Genomic DNA, 23,319 nt, shown 5'->3' on the forward strand with positions numbered 1-23,319 from the left:
TAAAAAATACAATGATTGTATCAGCCTAAAAGAGACCCAATGTAATAAATATATTATTGCCCTATTTATCTATGGAATTTCATATGTCATTTATTGTGCACTCGCACATGCACCCAAAATGATGTACCTATTCTTTACTGTATATAGCAGCAAGCAAGCACTCTGCCAAAATGACTACATGTGCTCAACATATCCCGCTGCACACTAAGAATTTAGGTTTTTGGGTGTCAGTGGTTTACTGGCTCCAAAGTACATGATCTCTGGGTTTTTCATATATTATCAGTAGCTGATACCTCCAATCATGCGAACAAATTAGGTTTCTAGAACTAGCAAAAATGTTGGTGAAACCGCTTTTAAAGTACGTTTTAACTAGATTATTTACATATATTTATATGTATAGATCATCAAAGATTTTAAAAACAGCTCAAAAGATAGTATCTTGTCCTGATACTGAATGACAATTCTTTGGTTGATGCTGTTGACGTGTTTGCTGGTTTGTTTTAAGTCTGTCATCTCTTTTATGCGATTTTTTTATGTTGTTGTTTTTTTGTCTTTTTGCTTTCTTGTTTTTTGAAGTCTGTTATTTGTGCTTGTGTGAAACTTTTACACTGCACAAAAAAACATTTCACTTAAACCCCTCCCCTGGCACCGATTGTCCAATCACACAGCTTCACAGCTGTATACAGGCATGGCAGGCCTGTCAAGCATTGGATTTCTCCACATCTTGAGGAGGCGTGCATTGAGCTGTGGCACTGTTGTGTTGAGTTTGAGGGTCTTGGCCTTTTTTTCTCCAGCCTTGCAAATACCCATAATACAGCAACAAAGTGAATGGTCAATCAATCTTTTTTTCGTACTTCTTGGGGCCAGACCCCGGGATTGACCAGGGTCAGCTCTAAAATATCCTCAAAAATCTGTAGGATACTGTGTGTACCAATTAGTGCGTCATTTCAAAGACCTAGAGACCAATCAGGGAGTCAAAAGTCCCAATAAAACCGTAATAATTAAGACAAAATGAGTGTGCTTTGTGTACTAACCGGTAGGCCATAGACAGGGCCCAAGCACTGGCAGCACAGTACAGGGAGTCCCGGACCTTGGCCTCCTTGCAGGTGGGGCATGTTTTGACCGGGAAAAGGCCAGTGGTTGGACTCTGGTAGTTCAGAATGGTCGTCTTGACTGGATGGAAAGAGACAGAGAGGAAGTGTTGGTGAGGCAACAACTCTCTTGCAATGCTAGTATTATCTACTCACACCCACATTACAGGAAACAGTGACGATAACACAGCTAGACCACAGCATGCTAGCTAGCACTGCTCCATTACAAAACAGCTGATGTGACTGTTTCTTTTCTCTGCAGCCAGCGCAGCTTGATGTACTGAAGACGAACAAGTCCAGAAGGCATTCACGCCGTCATTCATTCCTAGTCTTCCCTGAGAAATGCCAGTTTTTAAAGAGCACACATACCTCCATGCCCCCCACACACTTTGCGAGACCTTGGATTGTTTCCACTCCGACACAGTGGAAACGCTCTCAAGCAGCATCACTCCCGTCACACCTACGCAAGTCTCTATTTTGATCCAGGCTTTTAGATGTTCACATGTCAGAACAGATGTGTGCTTTGCTGCGTCAGCTGGACAAGAAGCAGTCCCAGAGGCAGAGAGGACAGGATGGATTACCAGCGTATATGTTCTCTACTTCCGAGCTAGTCTGCATTTGTCAAGTGCAGAAATAGAATATTTATCCAGCTCCTCCAGGAGGGTTACAGCGTATTCCCTGACCCGCGACCTTCCTCGGGCTGTGCAGCTGTTGCCTCCGCTTCATGCTCTTCTGTGAATACTTCCTGTGCATATTCAAGCTCAAATAAATCAAAGGAAATTATGTTCAGGTTGGGCAAAGACACGTGGCAGACATTTTTTTCTTCTTTGATGAAGGAAAACAAATGGTGTGATGAAGTCACTTGGAGAGGAGCTCCGTTTGCATTATTTTGGCATGTACAGTAAACACTGTAGGAGTGTGATAACAGATGGATGCTTTTTCAAGTCGAGCAAAGTGTGAACAGTGAAATGGAAAGTGTGAATGGCTGCGACTGTAAAGAAAAACAACGATTCCTGGAGGAATATCACTTGGACTCAGGGTGCCATTGTTGCACCTCAAAATACTTGGATTGTGCGGCACAAGCTGACAAGAGTCAGTTGATGTTCATGTCAGTGTTTTGCAAGGCATTGTGAAGACAGACATGGAGTTGTGCAAGCTGACTTGCTTTGTGGTGTGTGCACATACTTCACCACCAGTTACAGACTTAACATGGACTCACATGAGGAGAAACAGGCTTCATTTCCATTTTTGTGTAAACTATTTATCTAATTCATTGGAGGGAGATTTAGATACTTCAACTAGAGAACGAGGATTTATGTGAACTTCTACGCTGCTGAAGTAACTTGGAGCAAAACACAGAATCCATTCCAGCTCCAATGGGGGCTGACTTTGACCTCTGGTCTCCCTCTGAGAGACTTTACTGTTCACGCATATATTTAAAAAGCGGTTACAAAACACAGTGATGCATGACCTGTCGTCTTTCTCTTCTTCTGCACCCGCATCAGAGTGGAAATTACATACAACTTCTTCATGTGTTGCACGTCTGTGTCTTTAACATAAACTTTGACCCAACATCTTGCTTCCTGAAAGTTACCCAGTGAAAAACCACACATGCCGATGGTTTACTGATATGAAATAATACTAGGGCTGCACAATACATCAAACTTTTATCGAAATCTCAATATGGCCTACTGCAATGTTCAAATCGCAGGAGGCGCAATAAAAAAAAAAAAAAAAAGAAGAGATGTGTATCAGAAAAACATTTTTATTAAGTATTTACATTGCCCTATAGTAACCTGGTTACTGCCAATGCTCGTATACTCGCACCTTGTCACTAAGAAGCGTCAACGAATCGTATGTTTTTGTTTCACCAGTTCTGGTCCCCTTCTCTCTCCCCACAAGTCCTGTTCCTTTCAGTCAGATATTGAAGAAAAACATATTCTTGCTGTTAGACTGTTCCCAGTGCCATTCAATGACATAGCTACGACAACGAGAGCTTGGGTAACACTTCAACAGCTACTCGGCGAGAATGTAGCTCGCCACGCTTGGCCGTTTTGAAGCTTCGTCACTTATAGGGTGAACATAGCGGCGCTTAGAACTAAACGCTAATGGCGTCGTGATAGCAGGCTCACAATGACAATGCAACAGTAGGCAGGTATTTCGTCACAGGTGAAGTCTTGATGAGAGAAATCAAAACGTTGACCTGATAATTGTGCTGAATGAAAAGTCAGGGCGTCACTGAAGTTATTAACATTCACCCATCTTCTTGTTAATAATTTACCTGTTTATGCACTGTGCAACATTTTTATTTTATTTTCATGATGTATAGTCCTTACTAGATTCAAGAGACAGTTTTTTTCCCCCAACAGTAGTGCTACTTATCAATCTAGATAGTTTTGATGAGTTGCCCCGTGTTGGAGAAATAGAGATGACGAGAAGTCATGACCCGGTTACTCAAGATAATCCACGGACCTCGTCTCAACAAGGTTTCATGTAGGAACGATGGTTGAAAGAAAATACTTCTGACATGAAACTGCTCATAACAAGGTCCGTTAAGAGGAAAAAATACATATTTTAGATTTTGGTGTGAACTGTCCCTTTAAATGTCAAACACCTGATTGATTGTAAAACAATACAACTTTTACCTGTTTTTTTAATTACTGTGCAGTACTAATTTGGTGATGTGTCTTTCAGAACACAATGAGACATCGAGTCTAAAACCAGGCTACCCCAGACGACTAGACGTCTTGAGACCTGAAAACGAAACAGCATCACGAGTAGGAATCCCTGCTGTCCTCTGCCAGCATCAGGTAGTGTAAAGGGAAAGTATCAAAATCCAGTCCTTATTTTAGTGCCACCAGAATGACTGGGAAGCTCTGCAGTTGGTGACGACCAAGGTATTTTCTTTGGAGACATATTTCAGCTGGGGGGGTTTGTGACGGTGAAAGTCTGGCTGCGCTAAATGGATGAGCAAAGATGAACCAAAATGGTTCGAGTTCACCTGAGTTCATGCACAGCATCAGTTACCGAGGAGAGAACAACGGATGGAAGCTTTCAATACGAACAGATTGCAGCTCTCCAATAATATATGCTGAAATATTACATACTCAAACAGAAAGCCTTCAGGGAAAGTCATTCATCTGTTTCAAACACACACACACACACACACACACACACACACACAAACACACACACCCTGCAGAGGTCCCCTCACCGATGACTAATCTGTCTGGAGGGATCACTTCATTTTTCATCAGAACATTATGCCGGTGCAAATGACGGGGACATCCATTCTGCGCTGTCGTTTGTAACGCAGCAAACAAGAGACAGAGAGGGAGAGACTGATGGAGAGGGAGACGGAAGGGGACAGGGGTGAGGGAAAGACAGATAGAGAGGATGTGTGTGTGTCTATGAGTACAAAAGAGCGACAGTAACGGGCACGGGGAGAGAGTCGGGGGGACGGGGGGGGAATTGTCAGTCTATATTGGCGCATGGACTTGTGTGTGTGTGTGTGTGTGTTGTATAACGGTCAATTGAAGGCGACAGGCACATCGGCAGTGAGATATAGAGGTTGATGGGGTGAATTAGGCAGAATATTAATAAACCTCTCAGGCACTCCAACGCCTCGCACTAACTAAGTGCACACTTACATGCATGTGCACGTGAAAACACACACACTACACACACACACACACACACAAACTAGACGCAGACGCTGTTGTTTTACACGTCATGTCAGCATGAGTGAGTCTGCGACTTGCTACAAGTCGGTTTATACGGAAGGTAGCCCGTTACAGCGGTTGTAATGGCAACGGTACACATACAAATGGCTCCTATTCTATTTCTACGGTCTCAGCATAGAGTAATGAGGTGTTAGACGTACAGACACACACACACACACACACACATACAGATTCATCTGGATTGCTAAGCAGTAATAGGATGTGGTAGTGGCAGAATGTTAAAAGGCTGTGAGATGTATTGGTCATCACACTCGACATAGACAACTGTATCTGACATTGGTTTTCTCGCAAAGTGCTGTCTGTCTCGTTGACCACAAATACGCCAAGAACCTGTGGTCAGTAAATTAATTATCCATTATTATATTAACGAAGATTTAGATCATCGGTGCCAGTGTCTGTATGATAAGCTCTCGAAGAGCAGTGAAGCACCCTGGGTAATTTGCTCAGGTTTAACTGACCACCATGATATGCTATAGGCAATTTAAAAAAAGTGATGTTGAAAAGTCAAATAAGTACGCACGTATGTTCATAGATCTCACAACAAATGTCGTGAAAATAAAAGGAAATGTAAAAACAGTTCACTTATTTGATGCTTTGTTGAAGAATTTGTGAAATACAACTGAAAAAAACAGCGGTTACATTTGGAGTTACTGCAAATTAAGCATTTAAAAACGAACTATAGTCTTACTCAATTTAATTTTCTCAGAAATCGGAGAAATGTCTCATCCGCTGTAACTCAGGTTCAATACAATAATTCAAATCTTTGAAGCACACAGGTTTAATAGGTTTTTATGTCAAATGTGTTTCACAGAATAAGCCCAGGATGAAATGGGTTGCCGAGCTCTGATACCACTCAATTTGGAACTGAGTAGTATCTCAGGGTTTCATCTTCAAGTCACACGTTCTTCAGTTGTTCACACTGCAAGTTTCTCTGGATGCAAATCAACTGTTGTTGGGAGTTTTCTGCCAAGCCATCCATCAAGCTAATGTCCCACTAAATCAGCAGCTAATGTCTCAGACGCACACAGTCTGCTCTTTTACAATGGGCCATTTCACTGCACCGACAGCGTGGAGAAAATGAGGGAAGATGATGAGAAAGAAAAAGAAAGAAAAAAACACTGAGTGATAGATTGAAAAGAGAAAAAAAATAAAGAGATGAAAGATAGAGAGAGTGAGATGGTATCTGTTCAGTGCCCCGGCAGATGCTACAGGAGAAAAATGGAAACACGCAAACTGTGATATTCACTGTTCGAGCCAGTCTCAACAATTACTTCTGGGTCCAATCCTGCTGACGTTGTCAGAATATTTCTTGCAATATAGCATCCGTGACATGAGGTACTATTGAATGAAAAACAAATGAAAAAACAAAACAACAGAAATGCTGACAGAGTAGCAACATCTAAGAAAGAAATGTTGATTTATTATTTTTGGGGGGGAAATACGCAGATTTGCTTTCTTTCCAAGACTGAGACGAGGAGAGAAGATCAAGAGCCAAGTGGATGTTTAGCTTAGACAGTGGTGGAATGTAACCAAGTACATTTACTCAAGTACTGTACATAAGTACAATGTTGATGTACTTTACTTAAGTTTCTCCTACTTTATACCTCTACTCCACTACATTGTGGAGCTCAATATTGTTGTTTGGACTCCACTACATTTGTCTTTAGTAACTTTGCAGATTTAGATACCTGATATATTGTATATTAACTTTCAATACAGCATGTTTCCAGTATTTAAGTAAATGTGTAATCTAACACACTGTTCACAGCTGATTATGTCAAATGAAAATATGATTAAAGCTGAATTATGTTCCACAGAATTGCGCAGTATTTATGAGATTTTGTGATCTCTCTATCGTTTTGCCCTGAGCAGCATGAGAGTGTTTGATTGTGAAATGTTAAATAAACTGCTTCTGTCTTTTACTCCAGTCTTTGTTACTTTTGTCGTTTACCATGGTGGCAGTTTGGATTGTTATTTTCCTTTTTTGTTTGTTTCTGAAATTAATATCCATTACTTTTAAATCCACATGTCAAAAATAAATGGTCTGTTATGATATGCATATTTAAATTACACTCTGTAACTATTAGTCACTGATTTGATTCGGCCTGCAAAATCAACACTGCAAAGGTTGGGTCAAGGGAGAGAAGTAGAAAAACAAAACATTGTGAAAATCAAAAGAGACAGATGGAAAGAAAGAGCACAAAACTGAAAAACAACGAGCTCAAGCTTTTGCAACGAGCTCATAATGACTATGAAAAGAAGAAAACGTGTTTTCTCCTTTCCTTAATCGGTGCGAGCCAGACGGCAGAGCGATCGTGCCTTCTGCCTCCAGTATTATCAGGAAGGACTCAATGGAGTGTGGCCACATTGCCACATAAATAGGAAACCATAGAGAGCTGAGGGAATGTAAGAGGAGAGGAGGAAAAGAGAGAGAGAGAGAGAGAGAGAGAGAGAGAGAGAGAGAGATGATAGAGTGATGAGCTGTGAGAGATGGAGGTGAACTTTCCTCCTATCGCAACAGCGTCGTATGCTTAATATTGCTGGGGGGCGCCTTTGCAACAAAACAACAAAGAAAGAGAAAGGAGGAAGAATGTAACTGCTTTGATTTTTCATTGTCACCCCCAACCTCACCCCTCTCCACCTCTTTTCCTCCCTGAAACCGAAAGAAAGCAGGTATATTGGCAGGCAGGTCTGGGTGCCGGCGATAACAATGTTGGCTTTGTTCCCCGCTGGAATTGGACGAGCCGCCACCCAACACAACAATTAAACGAGCCCGATGTTCAACGCCGCATTTCTTCTGACATCCTGCAATCTGGCGGAGGGCTTTTCCTCCGCAGAATCTATGGGGTTTCAATGCGGCCCATGCTGGAGGCTACGCTGCACTCGCTGATAGCAGCGAATCAGTTCCAACTGAGAGCTGCACCTGTTGCACACTGAGCTCTGCTCCCCCACTGACATTATTGTCTGCATTTTATAGATACTGTGACTTTAACATCATAAACAGCAGTCCGCATAAAAAGGTTTTCTGCGATATAAAGGAGGCCATATCAACACCCTGTATTTGGGGAACACCATATATTCTGAAGGAAGGAATAAATGTGACAACTCTAGGTTACACGTTGTGTACCGATGACCTGTTAATAGCACCTTCATATTGGGTGCTTGCTAACGATAATAATGAACGTGTACACGTTTTGGAGCTCTGAGCTTCTCTGTGAGTGTCCTGACTTGATTTGAATTCGGTAAACGACTTGTCGCATAGTGCCGCGATTTTTAAAGATGACCTCTCACATTCCTGACTGACTGTTCCCACTCGCTGAAACATTGGGAACACACAATGTGATCAATCAGCTGAGTGAATCAGACAGAAGCATCTTGTCTCGTGATCCATTGAGTTACTAGATGATGCTCTATGGTGGCCTGTGCTGTAAAATGCTGCAGGCCCCTGTAGCCTAGTTTTAAAAGGCACTTTAAAGTGCACCTCTGCCAAATTCCAGCTGGAAAAATGTCAATTTAGGTCACTTTTAAATTTCTCTTAGTTCAAGGACACTACAAGGAGAAGGCCATGCTTTACGTATATTCTGTAATCCCTTAAATGTCACAGGTAGAGAAGCAGTGGAAAGCTCCAAGGCCAAGCAGGGTGTTTTTTTTCTATTTTCCTTTTTACAGTACTGCATACCAGTAATTATAAATGAAGGTAAGATTATCAGACTTCTACAACTACACACAGCACTGTGCATAGCTCGTGGACATAGCTAATCAAAAATGTATGATTATAGTGCATTTGTCTTGAAAAGAAACACAACCAGAATTTTTTTATAGCACTTAAAGCTCAGAAGCACCTCCTAAGAGCACGCAGGTTGTTGTTTTTTGTCTACTGTACCGTATAGTACATTTTTGTTACTTCAACAAGAGCAACTGGGAAAAGCCGAGCATACGTCCACGGTGGCCAAATCAGCACTGATCCCTGGGGACAGCGTCCTGAGCTGCATTACCAGAATCTAACAGCCAGAGGCAACACACGATCCTGCCTTCTGCACACTAAACCAAACTCTATCTGCTCAGACAAAGTTGTGTGTCTGGCCTTTCCATTGTGTCGATGCCTACTGTTAAATAATGTCAAGATATAAATTGTTTTGTTTCACCGTGTCTTTTGGTTCACTACTACTTCTGTACCTCCAGCTACATCTCCTCTCCCTGAGGCTTAATCCGGTGTGGACACAGACCATCCTAACGGCAGACAGGTGCTACTAATAAGATTAATAACGGCTGCATTCAGTTTAGGTGTTGCAGTGCCAAGGCCTAGCTATTGTGCGCGTTGGCTCACTGGCACACCTAAGTGGAACGGAACCATCATTAATGCCATTAGTTACACCTGTGCTTTTATGTAATGACGAGTCAAAACCCCTGACACGAAAATGGCCTATCATTAAACAAACAGATGTCCATTTGAAGTGGGTGCACTGGCATTGCATCAAATTTGAAATGTTAGCCCACTGCTGTCAAATATGGTGGTTAACCTTCTGCCAGCCTAATGGCCCAGGCAGTCACACGTGAGCTCATGACAGCAATATTTCATACCAAATTCAGTTTCTTTTTAATAGAATATTCACTTCGGTATTAAAGACGGTGTCACTTTGTTTACATCCAAATTTTGGTTAGGTCCGAAATCGAGAATGCTACATGTTTAGCTGCGTGGCCGTTGGGTGTAATTTCTTCGTGCGTACTGGGAGGTAGCACTGGCTGGCACAGCACTGCTTTCACAGCTGCAGGTAATTAAGTAATCAGTACTAATGTGTATTTATCTCTCCTGCGGTGAGGCTGGAGACTCTTCCACTGATTACACATGCCAGGATCATCACCTGGAATTGGGTTGCTGCAGCTATTTGTCAGTCCATTGCCATCCATCCTTAGATCCTAACAACTAACTTGGCTCGTTTCAAACTAGAGATTTGAGATGAGCTTTTGTAGATGCAGGCATGACTTATTTTTTGATGAAATATGCACATCACAGTTTGTAGCAGTATTTAGAATGAGCGGGAAATACAAGATTATGCTTACTCACTCGACGTTATTTGGTCATATAGTCTAATAATTTTGGTATAATGTTTTGTTGGTTTAGGTTATGTTTTTTGGTTTACATCATTATGAAACAGCATCATAATCAAGTGTTGGTCAAATATGAAGACCATATAGCTTTATACTTCAATTTAGGTCATACTCCATTAGCGACCATCGATAATAATCGCTGTTACACATGGCGGTATGTGTAAATATTTAGTAATAAGTAATCTCTCCATGCTAGTTTGTGTACATAGTTATATTGCAGTGAGGAAAAACGTGTAGCAACTCTATTTCTGTTTGATATGGCTAATATGTTTGAGGAAAAATCAACCATAAAGTAAACATACATCGTGTGTGTGTGCTTTTGTACATGCGTGTGTGATGGAAATCCCGTCCTTGCTAGGTCAATATCATTCAAGCTAAATGGCAATTTCTTTAAAAACAATTAAAAAGCACACTCATTAATATTCTGGGAAAAGACCCTTAAGGTAAATTTTCCATTATATTCTGGTTTGTTTGAGCAGAAACAAAAGTCCACACTTGGCTGGAGTAGCCTGATAGTCCACTGTTGGTAATGTAGGAATGTATGTGTGTGTGGTACACGATGGGATCTTCTCTATCCACATCTGGTCTCTTTCATCCTATCCTTGTTGAAAAACAGATTATCTGGTGTAGCAACTCCCACATGATCCTCCACTGAAGCCCGACTAACAAACACTACCAGCTGAGTGCAGTGCCAAACCAAGTCAAGACACCTTATGTGGAATTAAATTCAGGTCAGCACTTGCTGAGTGAATGTTTTTGTTTCTGTAACACCAGCGAACCCCCGATGCCGCTTTTATCTTGCCAGCCGAAAAACAACTTCTCTCTAAACCAGACAGTACGTCTGCAAGATGTAATCGCTATACCGAAGGCTGCAATTTGAGCATATTGCAATGACAAAACAACCGGCAGCTTCACGGTCGCATACATTAGCTGACATTTGTTTCAGATAGCTTTGCATTATATGTAGCTCTAAACTTTAGGTGAGCCCCGTCTCATAGTACTGCTAAGTTTTCAACAGTGAACACTTACCGGCATTGTAATAGCGGTCCAGCTTCTCCCATAGGGGCTCATCCTCATGCTGGAGACTGGACAGTTTGAGAGGTTCATAGATGGAACCTGAGGAGAGACAAATCTATTACAAACCAACTTTAAAAAGTGTTACAGTTACAAATAGTGAACTACAGCATCTTTTCTACAAAAAATAATGCCTTTGTTGTCTCATGAATCTTTAAAAAATAAAATACTAAAAATGATTCTCAATTATGTCTCTTTAACAACATTATGCCTTCATGACTAAACTGAACTGAGGTAAAATTGATTGTTTTCATCTTAGAGTTACTTAGTGATGTTTTTTCAATCTTGAGACAATAGTGTTATTTCATATAGTCCAATGTGTAGATGAAAAAGGTCTGCAGTCAGCAGTTGCTTGTGAATATCTTTTTTTCATAAAATTATCTTACTCGCGAGTAATTTAATAAAAAAAAAAATACAAAGTAAAGAAAAAAAACAAAAAACAAAACAATGCAAACACATGCCATCAATAAACTCTGTTTTTCACTGCAACACATCGCATCGCAAAGGGCTCAGCACACAAAACAATATTCAAGCCCCGAGCTGAAGATTCAAATGGTAACGTGGCTCGCCAACAGATATTTCCAAACGTGTTCCGCTGAGCTGAGAGAGAGCCGGAGTTTGAGGAAAACCCCCATCTGTTAGACTTTCTCTATTTTCAGACACTTTTCCCTCTGCTGAGATTTGCATTTTAATAGGTTCGACCTTGGGTCAATACCACAGGTACTGAAAAATTCACATTCTGGCTGAAATTAGCATAATTTCCATCAGCTTAAAAGATGCAGGGGACAAAGCCAATCCATCTCTTTTTAAAGATAACACTCTAAAAGACCATAGAGGAGGTCCAATATTCCAATTTTAATTTCTAACATGAGATCAGACAACTGTGGGTATTCGGCGTTTGGCTGGTTTTAAACAATCCCATGACTAACTTGACACTAATATAGATGCAGTATGTCATATGACCTGATTAATACTGTTTATTAATATTAATACATATTTATTTGGTGTCACTTCTGGGTCTCTCACATTTACTGTGGAGGAGCAAGGAGATTATTCATATGGCTGAACCAACATAAGACACACATGAGTTTTGCTGACAGTTTAAAAGAGCGCGAGCATGTGGATGCCTTGTATTTTGTTTTCTCGTGATCAGAAAATAATTATGCTGTGATCTCAACATCGCGGGCTGCCTCCTATTCAGGAAATAAAGTATAATAACCTTCTCATGTTCGGATAAGGAAAAAGATTTCCTCGCGCTCTTTACCCGTGTCCTCTCTGGCCTTCTGTGTGTGGCCGACTGCATTGTTTTCCTCTTTTGTGCCGCCACTACTTACCAAGATGGTGTGCTTTCCGATGAGGCCGGGCACTCGCGGCCACTGAAGCGGCCATTCTCAAAAGGTGAAATTAAGGCCAATCATCTCTCTCAGCTAAATCACAAATCTACAGCAATTCACAGGAAGGAGTTAGTAGCATAGAGTTAGATTTGTTGTTTTAGACATGCATGAATCAACAATGACTTACACCCTGGGTGATGAGGATCATGTACAGCAAGCAAGGAATTACAATGCATTGTATATACTTAGGAATGCTAGTTATGTTAACCCTTATAGAGAGTCAAGATGAAATATTATATGATGGTAATGTAATTATGAGAAGAACTTCAGTAAATTGAGACAGCACTTGACTGATTATTACCCTTGATACTTCAAAATGCTATGGTCTCATGATGCTGCACTGCTGTGTTAATACTGAGAATGGATGCACCTTATCACATATGTTCCCTTTGATTGATAGACAAGTCATAATAGCTGCCCTCAGATGAGGAGATGTTGTCCTTTGCAAGCTGCCTTTTAGCAGGTACAGAATCCCCAAACGACAGCAGTTATTATGACACTACTAGATGATTTATGGAGGTACAATGTTAGGAATTCTTTGTTTAGCACACCACAAAAAAAGCAGTATGACAACAAAGAATGTACAGATAGAATAACTGACTACATTTACAATCAGTGTAGTCTGAAAGTGAATTTGGAATAACCTGGTCATAATGTATATTATTTTTCTCAGTTGTATCACTTAAAAAAATGGTGACCCTACAGTTATTTTTAAGGTTTTTATTTATTTGTTGTTGTTGTTGTTGTAATCCTTGCAATGTACAACAACCTTCAAAGTTGTATGATGGGATCACTTTCCCTCGAGAGCCATGCTGACTACCAGTGTAGTGATAACACAGTCTACCAGCTTCCACCACGGGCCCCACTACTCACAACCACATGCAGCGCGCACACAGTACAGTTAACTAAGGGGTGAGGTGTAACAGCAAAGGGGAGACCTGTTGAAAGGCTCTTAAAATAGCCCCTGGTTGCTGCACATTTACACCTCTGACCTTTAATGCTTGTACCGTCAGTGCAGTGGACAAATGCAATGGGCAGATCAGGTCAATTTTACCCCGTGCAGAGTGGCTTTACAAACACACGGTCTCACACAAGCACAACAGAAACAATCGGACGTGTCACGCCGCACGGTGTCATGCGAAGTAATAAGTCTGACCTGATCTTTTTGATCGGGCTTTGAATTCCAAGAGTTTCCATCCGACATCCGCAAGGCTCGCCATGTTTACACACTGTCCAATTCGCCAGAATGTTAAAAGATTTCCGGTGACTTCCTTCAAAATAAAATGGAGGTAGCAAGGCTCCCGAAGAACAACATAAGTATACACATTTTAAGTGGCCTTTTAATAGCAAATTCATGACAGTAAAACGTTTAATGCCATATTAATGAGTATCATTGTATTTAATTTGTTAAAATGTATTCACTTTACTTTCTTATGAGCCTGATAGTTTATTTATTTTGAAGATCAACTTCACTTCCGACTTAGCTCTAGCTAACCTTTTCTAGCTTGAGGCAGTTATCAACTTTCAAACTACCCGTAGCACGACACTGCCGTAAACGAGGACACTCTAGTGTCGCATTGTGTAACGCAAACCTTATCCTGGTGCATTTATTCCACCTCTTTCTAATACAATACATTCAGCTGAGCGGCTATGTAAATTATAAAATAATATTTAATCTATAACACCATTTAATCGAACGAAGCTGCTATTTCACTATGCCATAAAGCGGTGTGCCGTAATACAGTTAGTGTTGTGAGGAGCTGCACCTGCACTAGAGGGAGGATGTGGAGATTCAAATTCAATATTTGGGCATTTTTGTTACTTTTTGTGGGACAGTATAGCGCATTTGCTCTTCAAGATGTAACGGCCGAACTTTTCGGTTCCGAAAATTATGGGACGGTGGCGGCGTTTGGAGATTTTTATGCGGATAAACAGACAGACATCTTCATCATCAGAGGACGTACGTTAGAGCTTCAGTAACGTTACCTTGCTCGTGTTTGCACACGTCACGTATAGTGTTTTAAAAATGTGTTTAGGGTAGTTGTATGAAATGAATTGCTATACTTCCGTAGATATTTACCTTTATAGTTTGTCTAACATGGCTCCGTGCTTACAAGTCCGTCGCTATATTTCTTTGAAAACGACTTAACAGTTGTAGCGAAGATGAAATTAGCTGTGTATACATGCCTATATTGACTTCTTCCTGTTTCAGAGGCTGAACTGGTGATCTTGTTGGCTGACTCGAAAACACCTTACTTCAAGCCCAAAGTTAACATCTCAAAGGACATTTTCCCGAGGTACATGCCACTTTCAGGGCTATTTTCCTTTCAATACATTCCAGTTACACATTATATGTAACATGTCGTGTCCTCATTTCCTCTTTTTTCCCTGTCAGTACTGAGGAAGTGACTCACGTTTCAGGGTGGCAATGTTTACTTTTTAGGAGGTGGGAATAGCTCCACATAAGAGCAGAGTCATTGTCTCTCACTTTAATGGACAATCTTCCTGTTCAGGGACACCGTCATCACCAGCGTGGTTCCTGGGGACTATGACGGAGACTCCCAGATGGATGTCCTCCTTACAGCTCAGATCCCGACCTCCAAGATGACAACTGTGTTCATCTTTTGGGGGAACAACCAGACATTAGGTACAGCTTTAACAGCGAATGGGTGCTGAGGGTGGGTGGGGGCCAGAGAAAACGCAGATGATGGATGTAGCTCACACAAATTAAGATTGGAGTAGAGCCGTTGTTGTTGTTGTTTTGCTCCACCTGCAATGACAAGTGAGCGTGTCCGTTATGGAGAAGGTGTATGAATCTGATGTATTTGGGAATGATAAATGATAAAACCACATGTTATGAACCATATAGACAGATTTAACAGAAAATAAACTGTGGTGATGCTCATCAAGCAAACACATCAGTTACAAAGTTTATACAGATAGCAAGTATTACACTGTTCAGGGTTTTATTTTAGTAGCACTTAATTATAACAGAAAATAAAGAACCTGAGTCAAATTCATCAGCCCCCCTTTTGCTGGAAGACAGGCTGTCATTTTTGTTTTTTTATATCAGATTTCCTCATGTGCCTAAATCAATATCGAACTCAACTTTGCTCATAGCTGTTGATATTTGAACCAAGTAAAATCAGTTTAGCCTGACTTGATCAGCGCGCTGGCTTTCTACGCTGTGTGGGCTTGTTGAAACTGTTCTTCTTCTGCAGATGTGAGTGGGCGGCTCATGCTGAACAAGACCTTTACAGATCAACCTCTTGTTATGGAGTAAGTATCGGTCTGAACGGCGCTTACATAAGTTCTACTGTGGATGTTTTGCTCAGGATGCCGGTCATGGAAAAACAAATGTGCCTTATGTTTACTTTTGCTAGATTTCTATGTTCAAACATTTTAAAATATTGTTCCATGTCAATACACACGTTTGATTTATTTTTTATTATTATACTTCCCGTGTCAGATGAATGTACACCGACTTACCAGTTTATTAGATACTCTTGTGCAATCAAATAAAAACCACTACTGTAATTTAAATTCTGCCCGCCCAAAATGAGTGCAAATGCCAAAACATATTTAAAAGACTTTATGTGATGCAGTTGAATACGACAGCATAGAGATGTATCTACGCCTCTCTGACAGCGTCAACAGGTTTATACGGTATGAACATAAGCTGTTACCTCAGTGCACGTTTTAATAAAGTGGAACTCTTCCCACAGTTTCAATGGGGACATGATCCCGGACATTTTTGGAGTCACCAATAATCCGAATACACCCCTGCTCACCGAAGTGTGCTATCTCACCAAAAGGTAATGTAATCATTCTCAAACTGGCTCAGAATTTTGTGTGTTTATTTCTGATTCTCTCTCACCTTGAATTGCTTTCTAAAATGTGCAGCTTTGTGTTTCTTTCCTCGCCTTTAGGGTTCCTGTGTGGGGGAAAGCACTGAGTTCATCTGTCAATATGCGCAACCCTCACTCCAACGCTTTCATTGACCTCAACAAGGACTTCACCGCTGGTGAGTCAAGTGGTGTTTGAGCAATGTCTAACGAATGAGAAACAAATGTAACATGCATACCCGTCAGGGAAGCTTTGCTCTACACGCATCAGTGTTATCAGATCTTTGCCTTTTCAGCTACGAAAACTGACCTCTTTTTTTAAATCGACAAAACCTCTTAATTTTTTAACAGCAGATGAAGTGAGCGTAAAAGGCCGTTCTATAATGGAAAAACGAGCTTTAGTACAATGTGACAGTAAGCGTTTTCCCTTCTAGAATGTACATATTCAAGACACTAGGGGAGTTATTACAAAGCCCACCACTGATTATTATCATCTGGAATATTACATTTAGCCCATCTGCATGTTTTCATTATAGCTATTTAACAACACTGAGCACATAAGTGAACACAGCTAGAAAACCAAACGTACTCACCTCCCCTCAGACCCCGCTGTGTGCCAAGCACCTCGCATTCTTGACTGCACATTGTGCCACCTGCCATTCATTATAACTGGGACCTAAATCCCTTTAGCCTTACTGTATTTTGTTCTTCCACGATGGGCTTTCAGTGTTTTTCTGCATGAATCAATAAGTGTCATCAATGTGTTGGAGACAGCAAGGTGTAGAACAAGACACTAAAGAAACTAAAGTGGAACAAAGAACAGCCATCACTGAAATGACAAATCCTTTTGGGGCATCGGAACATTAAAATGGGGCGTAAGTCTGCACGTTAAAGCCGATCGCTAAGTTCCTGTTGCGCAGTGTTGGAAAGTATTCAGAGTACAGTTACTTGCGTACAATTTTGGGGACCTTTTAACTTGTGTTAACTTGAGTGTTTCTATTTTCGGCTACTTTGATTTTTCATAAACAAAACATCCCTCTTAGATACTGATTAACCCATATATAAATTTTTCATATATGATAGCATAATCTCATAAGAGACATTGAGTCGAGGAACGAGCACTAGGAAAGGCAGTAGTACAAATCTGGCCAGTTGAATTATTAAAAACTTGACAATTAGTTAAAAAAATAAATGTCGAAATCTGTGTGGAAATTGCACTTTTAAAACACAATTCCCAGCACAAACACGCTGTAGTTTAACAATTCATTGCTTTTATTTGTTTATTTCGGAGGACTGTATGGTGCACAACCAGCAGCTCATGTGCAGTTACAAATTTTCTATTTCCTGGTACATTTGAGCTGCCAATGCCACAAGAAAACCCTGCTTACATTTGCAGTGCTCAGTGTCTCATTGGGACATGCAGTCCATGTGATCAGTTTATTAAAAGATCTACTGTATGTAGAAGAGTAGTAACACATTTTCGGATGCTGCCTTCTGTTCTTACTTGTGACATTCCTTAAGAACTCATAGGATGAAGAGATTGTGTAGTTGTGAACTTGATACCCACAGGCATTTCCTTCCACAAAGTCCCCCCCCCCCCGAGGAAACTCCAGGACCAAGTCAAGTGACCAAAACATCTGTTGAAAGCCACCAATTTTCAAGTTGACTTAGAGAGAACGTAACAGCCATTTTCTTCACCAGTGAATGGAGAAATCACCTCCTTCTTGTTTTACAGCATCTCACTCCTGTCCTTCTGCCCACCAAGTGTAGCGATGTCACTTAGACTTATGGGAGGATTTTTTATTTATTTTTCCCCCCTCTGGAAACTAATCCTCGTGTTTAAGGTAATCAGAGAGGATTTAGTCGTGTCATACTCGCAGCAGGTATCTTTTTGTGCTGTGTGGTTTTATTCCCAGGGCTGTCACGGTTTAACCAGAGCAGATTTTAATTAATATTTAATCTGTTTAAGGATTAGGAGAAAGTCAATGCACTTCCACTTTTTTTGTGGCAAACTTAAATATGTTCTGGTAGCAATATTTGGTGTTTTGGGGTATATTTGAATACAGATTGTACTGTTCCTGCAACTCATCAGTCAGAGTGATGGCCTGCATATCAGCCTTTCTCTAGGAGTCACCGCTTACTTCCTTTTTCACACCCAAGTCTACACACACACACACACAGAAACACACACAAGGACAGTGGTCATTAAATCCTCGTGACCTCCTAAGTGTGTTCAGCTGCCTTCAGCTCGCTGCGGGTGGATGCGCAGAGCTCGAGGAGGAGAACCAGTGGGCGAAAGAAAACCCTACTGTCGGCTACATCTGGTGGATGTCAGACTCTTTGGCTACGACTGTGTGTGTGGGGGGGGGGGGGGGGGGGGGGGGGAGAGAGAGAGAGAGGGAGAGGGAGAGGGAGAGGGAGGACGGGAAGGAGAAATAAAGCTGAGTCTGAGAGGACGATGGTTGGATGAGTGGTTTGAAAGAAAAGGATGGTAGGAAAGATGGAGGGAGATGAGCGAGGCGCTGGGCGAGTCTTCTTCATGGCTCAGCTCACGGTCTGCTGTGACCACCTGCTACTCTAAGCGGGACCGGCTGGGGCACCACAGTGCGGCTTAAGCAGGGAGAGAGTGACTTTTAAAGGAGCTGTATGTAACACTCAGAGCATTAATATAGCAGCACACAACTATTTGCGAGGTACAGATATAGCGGAGTAATGGCGTCCCGACCTCTCCCTCGGTGTGTGTTGTCAGAGCTTCTTTTTGCTCTGTTGACATAGCCGGGCCGGAGCGCGTCCTTTTTAAAGCTTGTTCGTGCATGTGGGCGTAGCCCCACTGGTACGTCACGGCTGCTCTCATACTCCTACTGCTGTCAGCACTCTCACCGTCGTTTACACTGTTAGCACGGTTAGCTGTTAGCCGCCGTCTCGCCCTCGCCAAGTTCAGAGCCGTTGCGAGGCAATGGAAATGCTCCCGATCTCATATCATGCTCATTTAAAGACAGGCTGGGTCTCACTAGCTAGCCAGTTTAAGGTTGATAAGAGTTTGAAGCTTTTCAGCGGCCTTAAATGTTTTTATAGATTCATACTGTCTTCATGATATGAAGGAGGTGCTAGCCAAGGTTAAGGTTTCAGCCTAAATACAAATATTTTTTTTCGAAATGCCCCTCAATAAACGGTACAACTCAACAATACCACGAACTAAAGCTTCCAAATGACCATAGAGACAGTCAACACACAGTAAGCTTCTTGAAGGTTCAATGTGATCTGGGAACATCTCTCCTCTATAGTGCGTCCATACAATCTAAACGTACAGCCATTGGTTAAGAAAGCGGGGAAAAAAGCCAAGTATAAGCAGGACACAGCCGGTGTCTGTATAGTGCGTTTATGGTCTTAAATCCAAAGTGAAAGAAAAGAGAATACAACTTGTATCTTTGTTTCTAGCTCAGAGTGATTTAAAGATGCCTTAACATTGTTTAATATTTATGAGTATAAAATGAGGCATGAATGCACATTAATCTTATACATCTTAATTAAAGTCAAGCAGAGTTGAGTTACTGTGGAGAATAAGCGTGAAACACTCGAAAATGCAAATTGCACAAATGGGGAAAATGATAGAAATTAACCACCGTGTTTGAATTAAACGGAGGCAGATACTGGAGGGGCACTTGATGAGTTTGTCTAAAATGAGTGTACAGAGAAGGGACTAACTAGATCTACTAAACAACATATAAATAATGGCAGTGGGATGCCTTGCCTCTCAGGTGTTCATGCGTGGAAGTGTCCCGCCTCTCACCTCCCAGTACAGTGAGCTACTTTGTTAGCGTGGTCCAAGGAGGCTGAGGGCTGTTTCTGGGTCTCCTTGTCACGACTCCAATTTCAGTCCAATGTCATAGCTGTAAACAGTCCCATGGTAGTGTATTGGCTGCCCTCACTACATCAGCACTGCCAGAGAGAAAAAAAAAAAGAAGTCTGGAATTATTTCCTGGCCGGTGTCAAGGCCTCATTTAGCCCGCTTATTGTACTCTCCAGCCAACCGACCTGGAGACGACACACCGCATACGGCTCGTAATCTCTTTTGTTATTATCGCGCTCCTCCAGCCAGTGTCTTTAACAGCGGCGCATTCATAACGGCTTTGCGTTCATGCTCTTTTTGCCAGTTATTTTGTCTCTGTCTTCGCACATTGAGGGATTTCAGGTCTCTTAAAGGAAGTTGTTGTCGTTCCCCCCCCAGCTCACTGTATGACTTTTGTACTAAATCTGGAGTTCATAGTTTAAGTAAATACAAGACAACGGAGTGGACGAAATATCACATGAGAGAAGTTTATGCGGCTTTGCACATATCCACTGAGTTAACATGTCGTCAACATTTTGCCAGAGTAACATTAAGCCGGTCTAATAGTCAGCGCCTACTGTGGAAACAGTGTTACGTACAGTATATTGCTGTCTTTTCTTTGCACCACAAAAGCAAAGGCATCATTAAGCATTGAGCCGGCTTTGTAGACGAAGTGGTTCTGTTCTGGTTACTCCTCACCACAGTGACAACTAATTAGCAGGAAAACGGCGTTTGCAGGACAGCCAGGAGGTTCAGATGTATACAATACACTGATGTGAGCAGGTGCTTCAATAGCCCTCAAAGCGTCCGTCAGCATCAAAGCCAAATGACCACAGATATTCGCCCGTATTTCTTCGGTCTCCAGTTCAGGATCACGGTATCCCACAGGGGCCACTTCACAACATGTGACATCAGAAAGAGCCCCGCTGGGCAGGGAAGCTGTCTGCAGCAAGACGGGAACTTGTTTGAGGGGAAAAGGCAGTAATTGCAAAGTAATTATAGATGCCATTTTGAGAAAAAAAACATGCCCAAAGACGGCATTACTGGCAATACAGGAGCCGTTGCCTAGCAATTAAACTGGCTCTGTGTCGAAGTGGCTTGTTGATTGTCTGACTAATAATGTGGTGGTGGGGGCAAGAGAACAGATTTGCCACTGAATAAGGGAGGCCAAGAAGAAGAATGGATTATACAGGGATTAAGTTTACATTTGGATGGCAGAGTCTGGCACTTTAAATCGCCGTTTTGGTAATCAGAGTACTGTCACAGGGAGAGGAGGAATATCGCAAGGGTTTTGAATAATAGTACTGGCAATTCCTTTCTCTAATAATGATAATAATGTCTTATTGCTTCCCAACTACTTGTTTTTCTCTCTGGGTCTGTGGGGGCCAAACTACTCCCCTCAGGCCAACTGTGGCCCGCTGACAATTTTTAAAAGGCCTGAAAGCTTTCATTTACAAGCCGAGTTCAGAGCTGAATTGAATGACCCGCTGCCATCAAATATAGCAAGCGGGGTCACAGCCCAACAGAATTCATGGTCCCATGCACCGAGACTCTGGATCAAGTAGCTTGGTTTGTTTCTTTTGTAAGACAAAAGAAACAACAATATGTCACTGATAGGATCTGCATTTGTGTGATTGCAGAGAAAATCCTTATGTGATTGACTGTTGGACTGTCTGATTTGTGGAAGTGCTTAGAAAAACTGACAATAATGGGCAAGTGTTTTTCCAATATTTAAGTTTTTTTACATCCTCACAAATCAACTTGGGCGAGTATTTAAAAAGCATATTTTATCTTCGGTGGAGGAAAAAGCTGGTGTGGATAGAATGCCAAAACATAATTGATTTGGTTGTATTAAAATATCTAAACCGGTCTACACAAAGCACAGAGAGAAGCATATCCCAGTGCTAAACCCTCGGCACCCACAGCCACATGTAGCCGACGTCTTCATAAACACATCACTTGCATTCACTGCTGTTCCTCGCATTGTAATTTCCCCACATTCTAGAGATCTGGAGTGAGCTCACAGGCATGTTCGGAGCGCCTGGTGCAGTGCGCCAGTCTTTTGAGGTATGTCGTTTGTAGCATTTCCGCCTCCAGGAACGCTGGCGCAGCGTCAAACGGGCAAAAGAGACGCCGGGTTTATTTTGATGAACATGTGTTGTTTTTTTAGCAGATAAGTGAATAGTAGGAATGAAGGAGGCAGAACATTGTGAGCACTGTGACTGTTGCCTGAGGTTATAATGGCTACCCATGTTCTGTCCCAAAATACATTCCCTTGTCAAGAAGAGAACTGTACACGGACGTATACGAAGGGTGGTTCTGGATGTTGATGTGAGTCACTTCTTTTTAATTTACAACAACTTGAACTGACAGTCCGTTCTCTTCCCTCGCCCATCTCATCAAATACACTCTGTGCCCATTGGTGTCTGATACAGACCCATCGAGGCACCCTTTAGAGTATGTATGGGACACATTGGGCTTTCAACTACCTCCAATGTTAACTTATCTGCATCATTAGACGGTCGACTTATTTTACCGTACTTTTGTTCCGTAACTTCCGTACTTAACTAATGGCAGTTACTTAAATAATATACTTTTATTTTTACCCAAACCACCATCTTTTCCTAAACATAACCAAGTAGTTTTGTTGCGTAAGTGAGCTGTAAAACTATTTACTTCATTTTGAAAAGACAATATGCACGTAACGAGCAGAAACTGACGAGTTTGGAGTGGGAACGTGCTGTCACTGAGGTATTTGTAAAAATGATGTATCGCTGTTTTGTCATAAAACAGATAATCAAAAAAAAAAAAGAAGTAAAAGCCATGCTAGTGGACTGACTGTATGGATGGCAATGTCTGCCTGTTTGTTGGTCGCTCCACCACTTTGGTACCACCTGAAATATTGCGAGGGATTTGGATGGATTGCCATGACATTTAGTCAAGACATTGCTGGTCCTTAGAGGATGAAATCCACTGACTTGGGTGACATTTCAAAAAAAAAAAAAAAAAATGACTGTAATTTCATCTTGCGCCACCATGATTACATATCCACTGAAATATCTCAAGATATACAAGATGGATTTGCTCTAAGCTTGGCACTGACATTCAGGGTTCCCAGAGGATGTATCCCTGTACTTATGTTTTTGTCCAAATACCTGCAAAACGATTGCCATTCCCATCACAACACTATCTGGCCTTGGTCATGACTTTGGTCTAGCATTCGGTAGCCTTGAC

General features: G+C 41.6%; 2 protein-coding genes across 5 annotated transcripts in view; one reads left to right on the top strand and one right to left on the bottom strand.

Annotated features, from left to right (window-relative positions):
* Nucleotides 1-13,651, bottom strand: part of phkb (phosphorylase kinase, beta) — an 87,902-nt gene extending 74,251 nt beyond the window's left edge. For 2 of the 4 annotated variants that reach the window (XM_031846692.1, XM_031846693.1), the window contains exons 1-3: nt 13,568-13,632; nt 10,973-11,059; nt 1,035-1,173 (exon numbers count right to left, since the gene is read on the bottom strand). In XM_031846692.1, the coding sequence (XP_031702552.1) occupies nt 1,035-1,173; nt 10,973-11,059; nt 13,568-13,631 (290 nt within the window). In that variant the 5' untranslated portion in view covers nt 13,632. The other 2 variants (XM_031846694.1, XM_031846695.1) reach the window with 2 other exon arrangements.
* A 311-nt stretch (nt 13,652-13,962) lies between these two features.
* Nucleotides 13,963-23,319, top strand: part of itfg1 (integrin alpha FG-GAP repeat containing 1) — a 130,943-nt gene continuing 121,586 nt past the window's right edge. Inside the window, exons 1-6 of the mRNA XM_031846445.1 lie at nt 13,963-14,371; nt 14,624-14,708; nt 14,925-15,058; nt 15,633-15,690; nt 16,137-16,226; nt 16,341-16,435. Coding sequence (XP_031702305.1) covers nt 14,194-14,371; nt 14,624-14,708; nt 14,925-15,058; nt 15,633-15,690; nt 16,137-16,226; nt 16,341-16,435 — 640 coding nt within the window. The 5' untranslated portion in view covers nt 13,963-14,193. The remainder of the gene's footprint in view (nt 14,372-14,623; nt 14,709-14,924; nt 15,059-15,632; nt 15,691-16,136; nt 16,227-16,340; nt 16,436-23,319) is intronic.

Source organism: Anarrhichthys ocellatus, unplaced genomic scaffold (genome assembly GCF_004355925.1).
Source record: "Anarrhichthys ocellatus isolate YVR2014 unplaced genomic scaffold, GSC_Weel_1.0 scaffold6, whole genome shotgun sequence".
NCBI classification, from domain to species: domain Eukaryota; kingdom Metazoa; phylum Chordata; class Actinopteri; order Perciformes; family Anarhichadidae; genus Anarrhichthys; species Anarrhichthys ocellatus.